This window comes from Oncorhynchus gorbuscha, linkage group LG22 (assembly GCF_021184085.1).
Source record: "Oncorhynchus gorbuscha isolate QuinsamMale2020 ecotype Even-year linkage group LG22, OgorEven_v1.0, whole genome shotgun sequence".
In the NCBI taxonomy this organism is placed as follows: domain Eukaryota; kingdom Metazoa; phylum Chordata; class Actinopteri; order Salmoniformes; family Salmonidae; genus Oncorhynchus; species Oncorhynchus gorbuscha.
Window position 1 is genome coordinate 30,482,695 of NC_060194.1, and position 15,815 is coordinate 30,498,509.

At 44.9% G+C, this 15,815-nt stretch overlaps 1 protein-coding gene across 1 annotated transcript in view; it reads left to right on the forward strand.

Annotated features, from left to right (window-relative positions):
- LOC124009103 (GREB1-like protein) overlaps nucleotides 1–14,906 on the forward strand; it is a 45,769-nt gene extending 30,863 nt beyond the window's left edge. Inside the window, exons 27-31 of the mRNA XM_046320599.1 lie at nucleotides 1,086–1,239; nucleotides 1,593–1,962; nucleotides 4,363–4,563; nucleotides 14,287–14,425; nucleotides 14,743–14,906. Coding sequence (XP_046176555.1) covers nucleotides 1,086–1,239; nucleotides 1,593–1,962; nucleotides 4,363–4,563; nucleotides 14,287–14,425; nucleotides 14,743–14,906 — 1,028 coding nt within the window. The remainder of the gene's footprint in view (nucleotides 1–1,085; nucleotides 1,240–1,592; nucleotides 1,963–4,362; nucleotides 4,564–14,286; nucleotides 14,426–14,742) is intronic.
- Nucleotides 14,907–15,815: the final 909 nt, after the last annotated feature.

Here is a 15,815-nt window from a genome sequence, read left to right on the forward strand (position 1 = left end):
GCTGAAGTTTCCCTGAGGTACAGTTCTAGGATCAGCTTTCCCTCCCACAATCCTAACCTTAACCATTAGTGGGGAAAATACACAACTGACCCAAGATCAGCTTCTAGGGGCAACCTCACCCCTCATTTAGATAGTTCCTCTCATTTCATTGTTCTAGTTCTGTGATCCTTGATTGGAGAGTTGCAGTACTACAGGTTTTTCGTCCCATCATAGGGCTCAATAAGGTGTTTCACTGCTGAGTGGTAGCATTGAGGACCATAGTAATGTGTGATAGAACACTCAGCAAAGAGATCATAGAGCTGCCTTGTGTTTTATTAACTATATTTATGAATTTCTTTATACACTAATGTATTTTACACTTTTAGTTTGTCTAGCAGCTTATCTCTCTCTGCTGATAGTGATGAATTTATGGCAGTCAGTGTGAACTTCAAGAGACATACTGTATCTTGCCGTCTGTTGAGTAAGGTTGTAGTCAGTAGGTAAGAGTTAAATATGACATTAACCAATAGGGTAGGGCCTGGTCAATGAAAACACAACTAGGCCAGTAGTCTGAAATATGGATCCACCAATCAGGGGTGTAGTCTTTATGGATGGACCAATAGTGTTGCAGCACTACAGGCACATGGCACGTGCAGCAATAGGGGCATTAGGTAAAGGGCGATAAAAACAGGACAGTTCAGCAGGTGGACGGACTAATAAAGTAATAATTAGAATTCAGGTCAAAGCTACTGTGTTCAGACTGTTGTTTGAGTTAGAGCCTTTAGAGTTGGAGCTCTGTGGTAGAGCTCTTTAGTTAGTGGTTGGCAAATATTTCTCTGCTGTGTTCATACAATTTGTGAATTTGACCCACAATAAATCTGTTGGATTTGACCTTGGGGATAACCACAGTCCAGACCGTTTTCTAGTCAGGTCATGTGACCTGACCAAAATAAATAAGGGATCAGTGGATCTCCACCATCATCATATATGTCATTATGGTCAGAGCCCTGGTCAAAAGTAATGCACCATATTGGGAATAGAGTGCCATTTGGAACATACCCACTGTCAGTAACATAGCTGTAACATTACTGTTATCTCTGTCCCAGGGGCAGCACGGTTCATGATCAAGGAACTGTCATACCACAACCTGGAGCTGGAGAGGAACCGTCTGGGAGAGCAGGGGGTCAAGAGGCATGACATCTGGCCCTTCATAGTCATGATGAACGACTCCTGTGTGCTCTGGAACGCACACCAACCCCAGTACAGCAGCAGGTAAACTCAAACTGGCATGCACACGCACGCATGCAAGCATATCCTCATGTGGGGCTCAGTTGGTAGAGCATGGCGCTTGCAATGCCAGGGTTGTGGGTTTGATTCCCACTGGGGACCAGTATGAAAAAGTACCAACATGTATGCATGTAAGTCACTCTGGATAAGAGTGTCTGCTAAATGACTAAAATGTAAAAAATATATATACAGTATATACTCAAAAACTCCCTAATTGTTGGTCCATGAATATGGATCTACAATGAATTCTCAGAAAGAACCATCATTTATCTGGACTACTCTATCAACACCCTTACTAATATCTGTCTCTTCCCTCTCTCCCTCAGTGATATGGCAGACACAGGGCCCAGTCTGACCAACGTGTCTTTGAAGACGGTGCTGCAACACATTGAGGCTACTCCTAAGATCTTCCTGTATACAATGTGTGGCACCCGCAAGTGGAGCAGTGCCCTGTCCCGCCGCCTGCCTGCCATGCCCTTCTCCCGATGCCACCTCCATGACTTTGTCATGCTCAATGTGGACCTGACACAGAACGTCCAGTACGACTTCAACAGGTACAGCTGTGAGGAGGTGGACTTCAACCTGAGAGCCAACAGCAGTGGTCTGCTGCTCTGTCGTTTCAACCACTTCAGCCTGATGAAGAAACACATTCCCTTTGGAGGACACAAGGACTTTCTGGTCAAACCCAAACTCACAGTGAGTTTTCTGCTCCTACTTTTTCTACCACATCCTTCTTTTAAACTTTTCCTTTTATATATACAGTACCAGTCAAAAGTAAGGACACACCTACTTATTCAAGGGTTTTTCTTTATTTTTATTATTTTATACATTGTAGAATAATAGTGAAGACATCACTACTATGAAATAACTTTGTGCTTTTGTCTGTGCCCAATAATGTTTGTACCATGTTTTGTGCTACTGCCATGTTGTGTTGCTACCGTGTTGCTACCATGTTGTTGTCATGATGTGTTGCTACCTTGATGTGTTACTGCCATGCTATGTTGTTGTCTTAGGTCTCTCTTTATGTAGTATTGTATTGTCTCTCTTGTTGTGTTGTGTGTTTTCCTTCCTATATTTTAATTTTATTTTCAGATTTTTAATCCCAGCCCCCTCGCCCCCGAGGATTCCTTTTGGCAGGCCGTCATTGTAAATAAGAATTTGTTCTAAACTGACTTGCCTAGCTAAATAAAGGTCAAATACAAAAATTAAATAACACAAGGAATCATGTAGTAACCAACAAAGTGTTAAACAAATCAAATATATTTTAGATTCTTCAAAGTAGCCACCCTTTGCCTTGAAGACAGCTTTTCACACTGTTGGCATTCTCTCAAGCAACTTCATGAGGAATGCTTTTCCAACAGTCTTGAATGAGTTCCCACATATGCTGAGCACTTATTGGCTGCTTTTCCTTCACTCTGCGGTCCAACTCATCCCAAACCATCTCAATTGGGTTGAGGTCGGATGATTGTGGAGGCTAGGTGATCTTATGCAGCACTCCATCACTCTCCTTGGTCAAATAGCCCTTACACAGCCTGGAGGAGTGTTTTGAGTCATTGTCCTGTTGAAAAACAGATGATAGTCCCACTAAGAGCAAACCAGATGGGATGGCGTATCACTGCACAATGCTGGTTAAGTATGCCTTGAATTCTAAATAAATCACTGAAAATGTCACCAGCAAAGCACCCCCACACCATCACACCTCCTCCTCCATGCTTTACGATGGGAACCACACATGCAGAGTAGGTGAACAGATGATCTCCGCATCTTACAAAGACATGGTGGTTGGAACCAAAAATCTCTAACTTGGACTCATCAGACCAAAGGACAGATTTCATCCGGTCTAATGTCCATTGCTCGTGTTTCTTGGCCAAGCAAGTCTCTTCTTCTTATCAAGTTTAGTATTGTTTTTTTTCCAGCAATTTGATAATGAAGGCCTGATTATCTGATTGAACTCTGTTTGAACTCATTTATTTTGGCTGCAATCTGAGGTGCAGTCAACACTAATGAACTTATCAGTAACTTATCAGTAACTGGGTCTTCCTTTCCTGTGGCGGTCCTCGTGAGAGCCAGTTTCATCGCTTGATGGTTTTTACGACTTCACTTTCAAAGTTCCTGACATTTTCCGTATTTTATTTTATTATATATATTTTTTACATTTTACCCCGTTTTCTCCCCAATTTCGTGGTATCCAATTGTTTTTTAGGAACTACTATCTTGTCTCATCGCTACAACTCCCGTACGGGCTCGGGAGAGACGAAGGTTGAAAGTCCTCCGATACACAACCCAACCAAGCCGCACTGCTTCTTAACACAGCGCGCATCCAACCCGGAAGCCAGCCGCACCAATGTGTCAGAGGAAACACCGTGCACCTGGCAACCTTGGTTTGCGCGCACTGCGCCTGGCCCGCCACAGGAGTCGCTGGTGCGCAATGAGACAAGGACGGTCGGTTACGACAGAGCCTGGGCACGAACCCAGAGTCTCTGATGGCACAGCTGGCGCTGCAGTACAGCGCCCTTAACCACTGCGCCACCCGGGAGGCCCGACCTTCATGTCTTAAAGTAATGATGGACTGTCGTTTCTCTTTGCTTATTTGAGCTGTTTTTGTCATAATATGGACTTGGTCTTTTACCATATTGGGCTATCTTCTGTATACCAACTCTACCTTTTCACAACACAACTGATTGGCAGAAGGTAAGAAATTTCACAAATTAACTTTTAACAAGGCACACCTGTTAATTGAAATGCATTCCAGGTGACTACCTCATGAAGCTGGTTGAGAGAATGCCAAGTGTGTTCAAAGCTGTCATCAAGGTAAAGGGTTGCTACTTTGAAGAATCTCAAGTATAAAATATTTTGTTAATTTCTTTAACACTTTTTTGGTTACTACGTGATTCCATATGTTTTATTTCATAGCTTTGATGTATTCATTATTATTCTACAATGTAGAAAATAGTAAAAAATTAAGAAAAACCTTGGAAAGAGTAGGTGTGTCTAAACATTTGACTGGTATTGTACATAATATAGTGTGTTTGTATGTGCCTAAATATGTCTGAAACACAGTCAGTCACCCTAACCCCCAACCTGCTCCCCCTCTAGGTGATGGAGAATCCAGCCCCCATCAGCCCGTACCAGTATGTCTGTGCCCCAGACAGTGATCACACCCTCCTGGCTGCCCCGGCTCAGTTCCTCCTAGAGAAGTTCCTCCAAAGCTGCAGCCACAGACTGTTCCCCAAGGCAGTACAGAACAACAGCAACCCTGTGCTGTCCATAGACAGTTTCCTCAACATAGGCCCTGAGGTAAGATCCATAGACCGTTTCCTCAACATAGGCCCTGAGGTAAGATCCATAGACAGTTTCCTCAACATAGGCCCTGAGGTAAGATCCATAGACCGTTTCCTCAACATAGGCCCTGAAGTAAGATCCATAGACAGTTTCCTCAACATAGGCCCTGAGGTAAGATCCATAGACAGTTTCCTCAACATAGGCCCTGAGGTAAGATCCATACACAGTTGACTGATTTGTCTAAAATCCTTAATCATGTCCTCATTACATGTAGCGCCAAAAGACCCCTCATAATCTGTAAAGTTCTCTACTTTTGATAGATTTAAACAGACAATATTGGAATCACCTTGGTCACAACCATGAACTGTCAACTCCGTCTGCTTGATAGATTAAGATAGAATATGAATTTTGGTTAAAATATGTTGAATGTCATTAGATTTTGGAGTCATAAAGCTACTGAGGAAAAACAAAATTGCTGCTTTGAATACCACTTGAATGAAGAAGAACATTTTTGTTTTTGTCAACTATGTAAAACATCAACTCCATCAGATTTCTGTCTAATGTCAACTCCGTCAGAGTGCTGCAAGATCTGATAGGATGGTTGTTTTTGTTGGGGATTTTGAAATGAATCATTCTCAATATTTTACAATTGTTTGTATTGAACTTTTATTTTTAGAGGCAATAATATGTCTGTTTTCAAGATCTATTGTCATCTCCGTCAGTGGCTTGTCAATTCCATCACTGATGGTGAGATAGTTTTTTTGTAAATATTCAGAACAAATATTAGAACCACTGTTCTGCAACATTTGCTGTTGAAGTATTTGCTGTTCTAGGTACAAGGGATCATATTCGCTTTATACATGTTTTATGTTCTCAACCTAGAAAAACATGCCAAAATCCTAACAAAATCAGCCCAGGAGTCTTCAATAGAGCTATAAAACAAAACAAAAAGACATTTGGAGATTTGTATTCCATATTTGAATAATCTACAATTAGAATTAAACAAGCAAGGCCTTTAAACACTTGTTGGATAATAACTGTAAAAATGAAATGCCTTTTATGGTGTCTGATGGAGTTGACATGAATCCAGTTAGTTAATTAAAAATAATAATAATAATAATTAGGTTGTTCCTTTACATGGTGTGATGGCTAATACTCTGACCAATCACAATATAGTTGATATTGTCCCATCTTTTAAGAAACCCTGAGTTCTAAAGCAGTTAAAAAAATTGGAGCCTCCTGTCAAAATGTGTAAAATAGCACGAGATGATCTATAAAACTTCACGTTTTTTCTCTCTGGCCTATGGGGGGAGGGTGTTTAACATAGGCCCTGAGGTAAGATTTAGTCAGTTACCTCAACATAGGCCCTGAGGTAAGATTTAGTCAGTTACCTCAACATAGGCCCTGAGTATTAGCTGAGCAATCTTTTGAAAAAGGGGTGGAGAGAATGTGAAAATCTTAAGATTTCCACATTTTGTTGTTACAGCTTGAATTTAAAATGGATAAATATAAATGTTTGGTCACTGGCATATACACAATACCCTTACAATGTCAAAGTGGTGTGTGTGTGTCTTGGCCACCGTACTCCGGTGCTAACCTTGTCAAGATATTCTCCACTGCTGTGCTCGTTATCGAGGCCACTGGGCACTCGTTGTCCTTCGACTATTTAAAACTCGAACGGGTCACTTCCCTTGATAACCGCGTCTAGGAAGGTTGTTAGCCTACTCAGCTATAAAACGTGAGATTTGGATTGCCTCCCCTAGGCATCCTTCTCCCCTGGTATTACTGGCATGCTACAAGCTAGCGCCACTGTGTGTCATCAGCTAGTTTACTAACTCCACCTAGCTGCCACTGTGTGTTGTCAGCTTGGCTTACCAAACAACGGCCATTCGTGCATGTTTCACATTAATAAGCCTATGTGATATCTCTCCTAAACATGATATCTCTCCTGCTCCAGCCCTGTGGTCATAGCTAGGCTCACCCTAAATTGTTTGGCAGGTGCTGTAGAATTCCTGCCAGATTATTGTAGCTCTCTACCTTTACTCTGTATTGTGATAGTTGTTGTAATACAGTCTCCAGTTACTATTATATTAGTTAACCTGATTAATCAGATTATTGCATAAGAAATATTTTATTTGTTTATTTTATATATTTTTTCTTCACATTCAGAGAGAACACTGGGCATGCATAGCTGCTCCTCTTGTGAAGCTAAACTACAAGTAGAAGATGGGCATGAACCGTGCCCTGCCTTCCTAAGCGTTGGCCACCTGTATGAGGCCCTTGCTGAACCCTGCATTAACTGCGCCATTATGCCTGTGAAAGTAAGGGAAGCGAGGTTAGTCAGAATTGTCAGCCTGGTTTTCACAGATAATCTACCAGTGTTGATCGCCTGGATCCACCCAGGGCGACCAAAAGAGCTAAAGCCCACGAAACTGATGGCCTTCACGTTCCTGTTTTACCAGAACTGTCACGGTTGTCGTAAGAACGGGACTAAGGGATGTTGAGTTCCACATATTTATTTCAAAAGTGGAACTTAACGCAAAAACAATAAATCAATAAACAAACAACAAAACGTGACTACGTGGTGCACATGCACAAACACAAAAAAAAGAGGTACTTAAATATGATTACATATGATCCCGAATTAGAGACAACGATTACCAGCTGCCTCTAATTGGGAATCATCCAAAAACACCAACATAGAAAATATAAACTAGAACAAAACATAGAAATTATAAACTAGAATGCCCCCTAGTCACTCCCTGACCTACTACACCATATATAGAAACAAGTGCTCTCTATGGTCAGGGCGTTACAAGAACACAGGCATTTTCTGCGGTTCACCATCCAAAGCCAGGCATATCAATTTGCGATATTACCCTTCGTAATCTCCCTGGCTCCTTGCATCTCCAAAAGATGTGTGAGTGCAGCCATGATCTCCCTCCACCTACAGGGGATCAGGATCCTTCCTTACTTTGACGACTGGCTCATCTTCTCCCCCTCTCGCGAGTTTGTGGCTGAGAACCAAGCTTTGACACTGACCCACCTTACCATGAACAACAAAAACAAAAAACTTCACACCAGGCCAAAAGGTCACCTTTATTGGTATGGCTCTGAACTCCTGTACTATGATGGCATGTAAAACTCTCAGTGTGTGGACAGCATTCTTCTTCTGCAATTTACCAGTTGAATGAGTGGTGAAGGTACCAACGTTCCAACAACTGATGGGCACGCTCACGGCGGCCTCCAGGCCTCCTGTCTTTAAGACTACTACAAGTGTGGTTTAATGACCTCCGCCTGGACCCCAAGTGGGACAGAAACACCAAAATGCAGGTGACATGGGCATGCTACTCTACTCTGGGGCCATGGAGGAAGAGAACCTACCTGACTACAGATGTCCCTCTTGGATCAATTCCGGTAAGGCGGGAACTGACAACCGACGCTTCACTAACAGGCTGGGGAGCACTGTGGCAACACGGGTCTGTATGGGGAGAGTGGCTCCCACGCTGGAGAAAAATGCACATCAACGTGCTAGAACTTCAGACAGTTTACCTAGCCCTGAATCACTTTCTGCCGGTTCCTGATACAATCAGACAATACATTGACAGTGTTCCACATCAACCATCAAGGGGGAATGAGGTGGCCCAACAACTTCTGACATGGGCCCTACGAGCCATTCATCTCCCGGGCAAGGTGAACGAGGTGGCGGACTTCTTGTCGTGACAGAAAATGGCCCCGAGAATGGAGACTTTACATTTACATTACATTTAAGTCATTTAGCAGACGCTCTTATCCAGAGCGACTTACAAATTGGTGCATTCACCTTATGACATCCAGTAGAACAGTCACTTTACAATAGTGCATCTAAATCTTAAGGGGGAGGTGAGAAGGATTACTTATCCTATCCTAGGTATTCCTTAAAGAGGTGGGGTTTCAGGTGTCTCCGGAAGGTGGTGATTGACTCCGCTGTCCTGGCGTCGTGAGGGAGTTTGTTCCACCATTGGGGGGCCAGAGAAGCGAACAGTTTTGACTGGGCTGAGCGGGAACTGTACTTCCTCAGTGGTAGGGAGGCGAGCAGGCCAGAGGTGGATGAACGCAGTGCCCTTGTTTGGGTGTAGGGCCTGATCAGAGCCTGGAGGTACTGAGGTGCCGTTCCCCTCACAGCTCCGTAGACAAGCACCATGGTCTTGTAGCGGATGCGAGCTTCAACTGGAAGCCAGTGGAGAGAGCGGAGGAGCGGGGTGACGTGAGAGAACTTGGGAAGGTTGAACACCAGACGGGCTGCGGCGTTCTGGATGAGTTGTAGGGGTTTAATGGCACAGGCAGGGAGCCCAGCCAACAGCGAGTTGCAGTAATCCAGACGGGAGATGACAAGTGCCTGGATTAGGACCTGCGCTGCTTCCTGTGTGAGGCAGGGTCGTACTCTGCGGATGTTGTAGAGCATGAACCTACAGGAACGGGCCACCGCCTTGATGTTAGTTGAGAACGACAGGGTGTTGTCCAGGATCACGCCAAGGTTCTTAGCGCTCTGGGAGGAGGACACAATGGAGTTGTCAACCGTGATGGCAAGATCATGGAACGGGCAGTCCTTCCCCGGGAGGAAGAGCAGCTCCGTCTTGCCGAGGTTCAGCTTGAGGTGGTGATCCGTCATCCACACTGATATGTCTGCCAGACATGCAGAGATGCGATTCGCCACCTGGTCATCAGAAGGGGGAAAGGAGAAGATTAATTGTGTGTCGTCTGCATAGCAATGATAGGAGAGACCATGTGAGGTTATGACAGAGCCAAGTGACTTGGTGTATAGCGAGAATAGGAGAGGGCCTAGAACAGAGCCCTGGGGGACACCAGTGGTGAGAGCGCGTGGTGAGGAGACAGATTCTCGCCACGCCACCTGGTAGGAGCGACCTGTCAGGTAGGACACAATCCAAGCGTGGGCCGCGCCGGAGATGCCCAACTCGGAGAGGGTGGAGAGGAGGATCTGATGGTTCACAGTATCGAAGGCAGCCGATAGGTCTAGAAGGATGAGAGCAGAGGAGAGAGAGTTAGCTTTAGCAGTGCGGAGCGCCTCCGTGATACAGAGAAGAGCAGTCTCAGTTGAATGACTAGTCTTGAAACCTGACTGATTTGGATCAAGAAGGTCATTCAGAGAGAGATAGCGGGAGAGCTGGCCAAGGACGGCACGTTCAAGAGTTTTGGAGAGAAAAGAAAGAAGGGATACTGGTCTGTAGTTGTTGACATCGGAGGGATCGAGTGTAGGTTTTTTCAGAAGGGGTGCAACTCTCGCTCTCTTGAAGACGGAAGGGACGTAGCCAGCGGTCAGGGATGAGTTGATGAGCGAGGTGAGGTAAGGGAGAAGGTCTCCGGAAATGGTCTGGAGAAGAGAGGAGGGGATAGGGTCAAGCGGGCAGGTTGTTGGGCGGCCGGCCGTCACAAGACGCGAGATTTCATCTGGAGAGAGAGGGGAGAAAAAGGTCAGAGCACAGGGTAGGGCAGTGTGAGCAGAACCAGCGGTGCCGTTTGACTTAGCAAACGAGGATCGGATGTCGTCGACCTTCTTTTCAAAATGGTTGACGAAGTCATCTGCAGAGAGGGAGGGGGGGGGGATTCAGGAGGGAGGAGAAGGTGGCAAAGAGCTTCCTTGGGTTAGAGGCAGATGCTTGGAATTTAGAGTGGTAGAAAATGGCTTTAGCAGCAGAGACGGAGGAGGAAAATGTAGAGAGGAGGGAGTGAAAGGATGCCAGGTCCGCAGGGAGGCGAGTTTTCCTCCATTTCCGCTCGGCTGCCCGGAGCCCTGTTCTGTGAGCTCGCAATGAGTCGTCGAGCCACGGGGCGGGAGGGGAGGACCGAGCCGGCCTGGAGGATAGGGGACATAGAGAGTCAAAGGATGCAGAAAGGGAGGAGAGGAGGGTTGAGGAGGCAGAATCAGGAGATAGGTTGGAGAAGGTTTGAGCAGAGGGAAGAGATGATAGGATGGAAGAGGAGAGAGTAGCGGGGGAGAGAGAGCGAAGGTTGGGACGGCGCGATACCATCCGAGTAGGGGCAGTGTGGGAGGTGTTGGATGAGAGCGAGGGAAAATAATACAAGGTAGTGGTCGGAGACTTGGAGGGGAGTTGCAATGAGGTTAGTGGAAGAACAGCATCTAGTAAAGATGAGGTCGAGCGTATTGCCTGCCTTGTGAGTAGGGGGGGAAGGTGAGAGGGTGAGGTCAAAAGAGGAGAGGAGTGGAAAGAAGGAGGCAGAGAGGAATAAGTCAAAGGTAGACGTGGGGAGGTTAAAGTCACCCAGCACTGTGAGAGGTGAGCCGTCCTCAGGAAAGGAGCTTATCAAGGCATCAAGCTCATTGATGAACTCTCCGAGGGAACCTGGAGGGCGATAAATGATAAGGATGTTAAGCTTGAAAGGGCTGGTAACTGTGACAGCATGGAATTCAAAGGAGGCGATAGACAGATGGGTAAGGGGAGAAAGAGAGAATGACCACTTGGGAGAGATGAGGATCCCGGTGCCACAACCCCGCTGACCAGAAGCTCGCGGGGTGTGCGAGAACACGTGGGCGGACGAAGAGAGAGCAGTAGGAGTAGCAGTGTTGTCTGTGGTGATCCATGTTTCCGTCAGTGCCAAGAAGTCGAGGGACTGGAGGGAGGCATAGGCTGAGATGAACTCTGCCTTGTTGGCCGCAGATCGGCAGTTCCAGAGGCTACCGGAGACCTGGAACTCCACGTGGGTCGTGCGCGCTGGGACCACCAGATTAGAGTGGCAGCGGCCACGCGGTGTAGAGCGTTTGTATGGTCTGTGCAGAGAGGAGAGAACAGGGATAGACAGACACATAGTTGACAGGCTACAGAAGAGGCTACGCTAATGCAAAGGAGATTGGAATGACAAGTGGACTACACGTCTCGAATGTTCAGAAAGTTAAGCTTACGTAGCAAGAATCTTATTGACTAAAATGATTAAAATGATACAGTACTGCTGAAGTAGGCTAGCTGGCAGTGGCTGCGTTGTTGACTTTGTAGGCTAGCTGGCAGTGGCTCCGTTGTTGACACTACACTAATCAAGTCGTTCAGTTGAGTGTAATAGTTTCTGCAGTGCTGCTATTCGGGGGCTAGCTGGCTAGCTAGCAGTGTTGTTTACGTTACGTTGCGTTAAAAGAACGACAATAGCTGGCTAGCTAACCTAGAAAATCGCTCTAGACTACACAATTATCTTTGATACAAAGACGGCTATGTAGCTAGCTATGTAGCTAGCTACGATCAAACAAATCAAACCGTTGTACTGTAATGAAATGAAATGAAAATGTGATACTACCTGTGAATGCGACCGGGTTGTTGAGTCCTATTCGGTAGACGTTGGCTAGCTGTTGGCTAGCTGTTGGCTAGCTAGCAGAGTCTCCTGTGTTAAGGACGACAAATAGCTGGCTAGCTAACCTCTGTAAATTAAGATAATCACTCTAAGACTACACACTCTAAACTACACAATTATCTTGGATACGAAGACAGCAAAGACAGCTATGTAGCTAGCTAACACTACACTAATCAAGTCGTTCAGTTGAGTGTAATAGTTACTACAGTTCTGCTAATCGGTGGGCGTTTGCTAGCTGGCTAGCTGGCTAGCTGCTGGGCAAATAGCAGTGAAGACTACGTTAGGACGACGAAATACAATAATTATGCAATTTTCTTTGATACAAAGACGGCTATGTAGCTAGCTAAGAAGAAATTGCTAAGATTAGACAAATCAAACCGTTGTACTATAATGAAATGTAATGAAAAAGTTATACTACCTGCGGAGCGAAGTGCCGATGCGACCGCTCGCTCCAACTCGGACTTCACCCGCAAGTAGTGAAGATGATAAGGCAGCGGTTTGGAACTGAACATGTGGACCTGTCCGGGCGAGAACTTGGGATCTGCGAAAACCTCCCTTCGAACATACGGAGGAGTCAAACATAAAATGGTTACGTTCTGAAAATGGTTTTCCTCTTAGCTATTTCATCAGCGAAACGTGGGAGTGAGCTCCACAAACTCTCTATGAGTCCTGTCTGCACACTATTGAAGGCCTTATGGTCCAATCCAGCCTTTTGCCTAAATGTATCACCCCTTCACATCAAGCCATTGAGCTGGCGGCCTTCTTCCCTCACTCCTTTCCAGAATGCGGAGGAGAAGCGAGCAAATCTCCAGTGTCCAGCCTGTTCCCTCAAATGCTACATGCAAGTCTTGGAGCACTACAGGAAATCAGCCTAGCAGTTCCTGTGCTTCGTTGGGAAGTCAAAAGGTCTTGCATTGTCCAAGCAGAGGCTTTCTCACTGAGTTGTGGATGTCATTGCTCAGGCCTACAAGGGTATAGGGCTCCCTGTCCCAGAAAGTGTGATATATTACTGGACCAGAAGTGTTGTCACATCTTGGGCTGCACTGAGAGGCGGCCCCCTGAATGAGATATGCACAGCTGCTGTCTGGTCGTCGCACTGCACGTTCTCAAGATTTTACAAGGTCAACGTTGCATCTTGCCACAACATGGGGTCTGCCATTCTTCCAGTGGCACCGGCACATTAATCAGAGGTTAGTAGTGCTATTCCTTGCGACCTTGTTGGCATGTCTGACAGTCTTCCAAGTATTTGTAGAACCATATTTACATTCTTAACTTCCGTTCTACTTCATACATATAAAACAGAAGTTACCAATGAAACTATGGTTCTACAAATATCTGGAAGATCGTCAGTACTTTCCTGTCACTCTGAATGTTTGGGCGAGAAGATTCTCTAAAACAGTGTGTGATCTGACGCACAGTTTAAATGAACAGTGGGGGCACGTCACCATGTTCGTTGAACCATAGATACTTCCGTTTTTCCGGATTAAAAGGAAATGGAGCTAAGCACAGGCAAAGTTCTAGAGGGAAACCTGGTTCAGTCTGCTTTCCAACAGACACTGGGAGATGAATTCATGTTTCAGCAGGGTAATAAACCTAAACTACACAGGAGCTGCTTACCAAGGAGACAGTGAATGTTCCTGAGTGGCTGTGTTACAGTTTTGACTTAAATCTACTTCAAAATCTATGGCAAGACTTAAAAATGGTTGTCTAGCAATGATCAACAACCAATTATTTGCCAGAGATTGAAGAATTTTGAAAAGAATAGTGGGCAAATATTGCACAATCCAGGTGTGGAAAGCTCTAAGAGACTTACCCAGAATGACTCACAGCTGTAATCGCTGCCAACGGTGCTTCTACAAAGTATTGACTCAAGGGTGTGAATACTATGTAAAGTAGATATTTCTGTATTGTATTTTAAATATATTTGCAAAAATGTCAAACATGTTTTGAATTACTGTCATTATGGAGTATTGTGTGTAGATGGGTGAGACAAAAACTATATAATCCATTTTGAATTCAGTCTGTAACACAACAACAAATGGAATAAGTCAAGGGGTATGAATATTTTCTGCAAATGTTCTGCAAATATTGCACAATCCAGGTGTGTAAGTCTTAGAGACTTACCTAGAAAGAGTCACAGCTGTAAATGCTGCCGAAGGTGATTCTAACATGTAAGGGGAATTAATACTTTCTGAAGGCCAACTTGTGTCCAACTCATGTATTGATTTCTGCAAAATAAATGTATTGTAAAAATGTTAAGTCGAGCACAGGTTTTAAGAATTTTTCGTATAGGATTTGGACAATTGGAACGATTCCATGTTCCCATGATAAAACATCATGACTGAGATGGAGGAGATGTGACTGTGCTTTCTGCATCCCCAGGTGTCAGTATGTTACGTCAGCTCCAGGCCACACTCCTCAAACCTGGACCACCAGGGTCTGGTCTTCAGCGGCCTGCTGCTCTACCTGTGTGACTCCTTTGTTGTCTCTGGCCTCCTCAAGAAGTTTCACTTCATCAAAGGTAACTAATGCTATTTTCTATGTTGTGTTTTGTTAGCCCTTATGTAAAGTTAAGTGTAACCTCATCCATAGTTTTGGAACCATGTAAGGTTTGACCAATGTAATGTCTGTGAGGCCTAGGGCTATTAATCTTCAATTCAATTCACTCGATCAATACCACCTTTCTGACTGGTTCTCTGACCTCTGATTATAATGTTTTCCAATATATACATCCAAAATTACATATACTGTATAATGAACCATACAAATATACCGTAGGAAAACAATGGCACCTTTCTGATTACTTCCTTGACCTATGACCTCTGACCCTGTTCCTAGGTGCCACATTGTGTGTGATCTGCAGGGACCGTAACTCTTTGCGTCAGACCATCATGCGGCTGGAGTTGGAGGACAAGTGGCTGTTCCGCCTGAGGGATGAGTTCCAGACGGCCAACTGCAGCGAGGACCGGCCCCTCTACTTTCTCACCGGACGCCATGTTTAACCCTAAGACTGATGCCAGACCTGCTCAGCTGCCCTCCTGTTCCATAGACCCTAACCAGGCAGAAGGATAACCACCAACCACTGATCTCAGACCAGTTAACAACCACAATTATTCTTACATTTACATTTACATTTAAGTCATTTAGCAGACGCTCTTATCCAGAGCGACTTACAAATTGGTGCATTCACCTTGTCTGTCAGAGGATACAATCACTCTTAGAACTGTTCAGCCAACCTCCTGTCACACAGACCCTAATCAAACAGGAGGATAGCATCTGTTCTCAGACCACTTAACAAGCACAACAATTCTCTGTATGTCAGGAGATCAGAGAGATGTATTGGGGCACACCCAGGCCCCAAGTGCCCTATATGGACACGTGGCCATCATCAATGTGGATGTAACTTCTCCTATACGCTCCTCTCCCACGCTGCACTATGTTCGGAACAGAATTGTTTAGCCAGAGACTCTTAACTGAGGCTTGTGTTGGAGTCTGTCCCTGATCTGAGCCTGGCGAAAGCACACCATGCGATTATCTGAGGACAGCGCCCCACATACAAAACCATGAAAAACATATTTCAACCAGGCAGGTGCGACACGAAAGTCAGAAATAGCTATATAATAAATGCCTTACCTTTGATGATCTTCTTCTATTGGCACTCCAAAATGTCCCAGTTACATCACAAATGGTCCTTTTGTTTGATAATGTCCTTCTTTATATCCATAAAAACTCAGTTTAGCTGGCACGCATCAGTCAATAATCCTCCCAGTTTCCCTCCATCAAAATGCATACAAAATTAATCTAATTAATACTTATAAACTTTTCCAAACAAGTCAAACAACATTTATAATCAAACCTTAGGTTCCCTAATACGTAAATAAACAATAACGATTCTCCGTCTTAAATTTTAT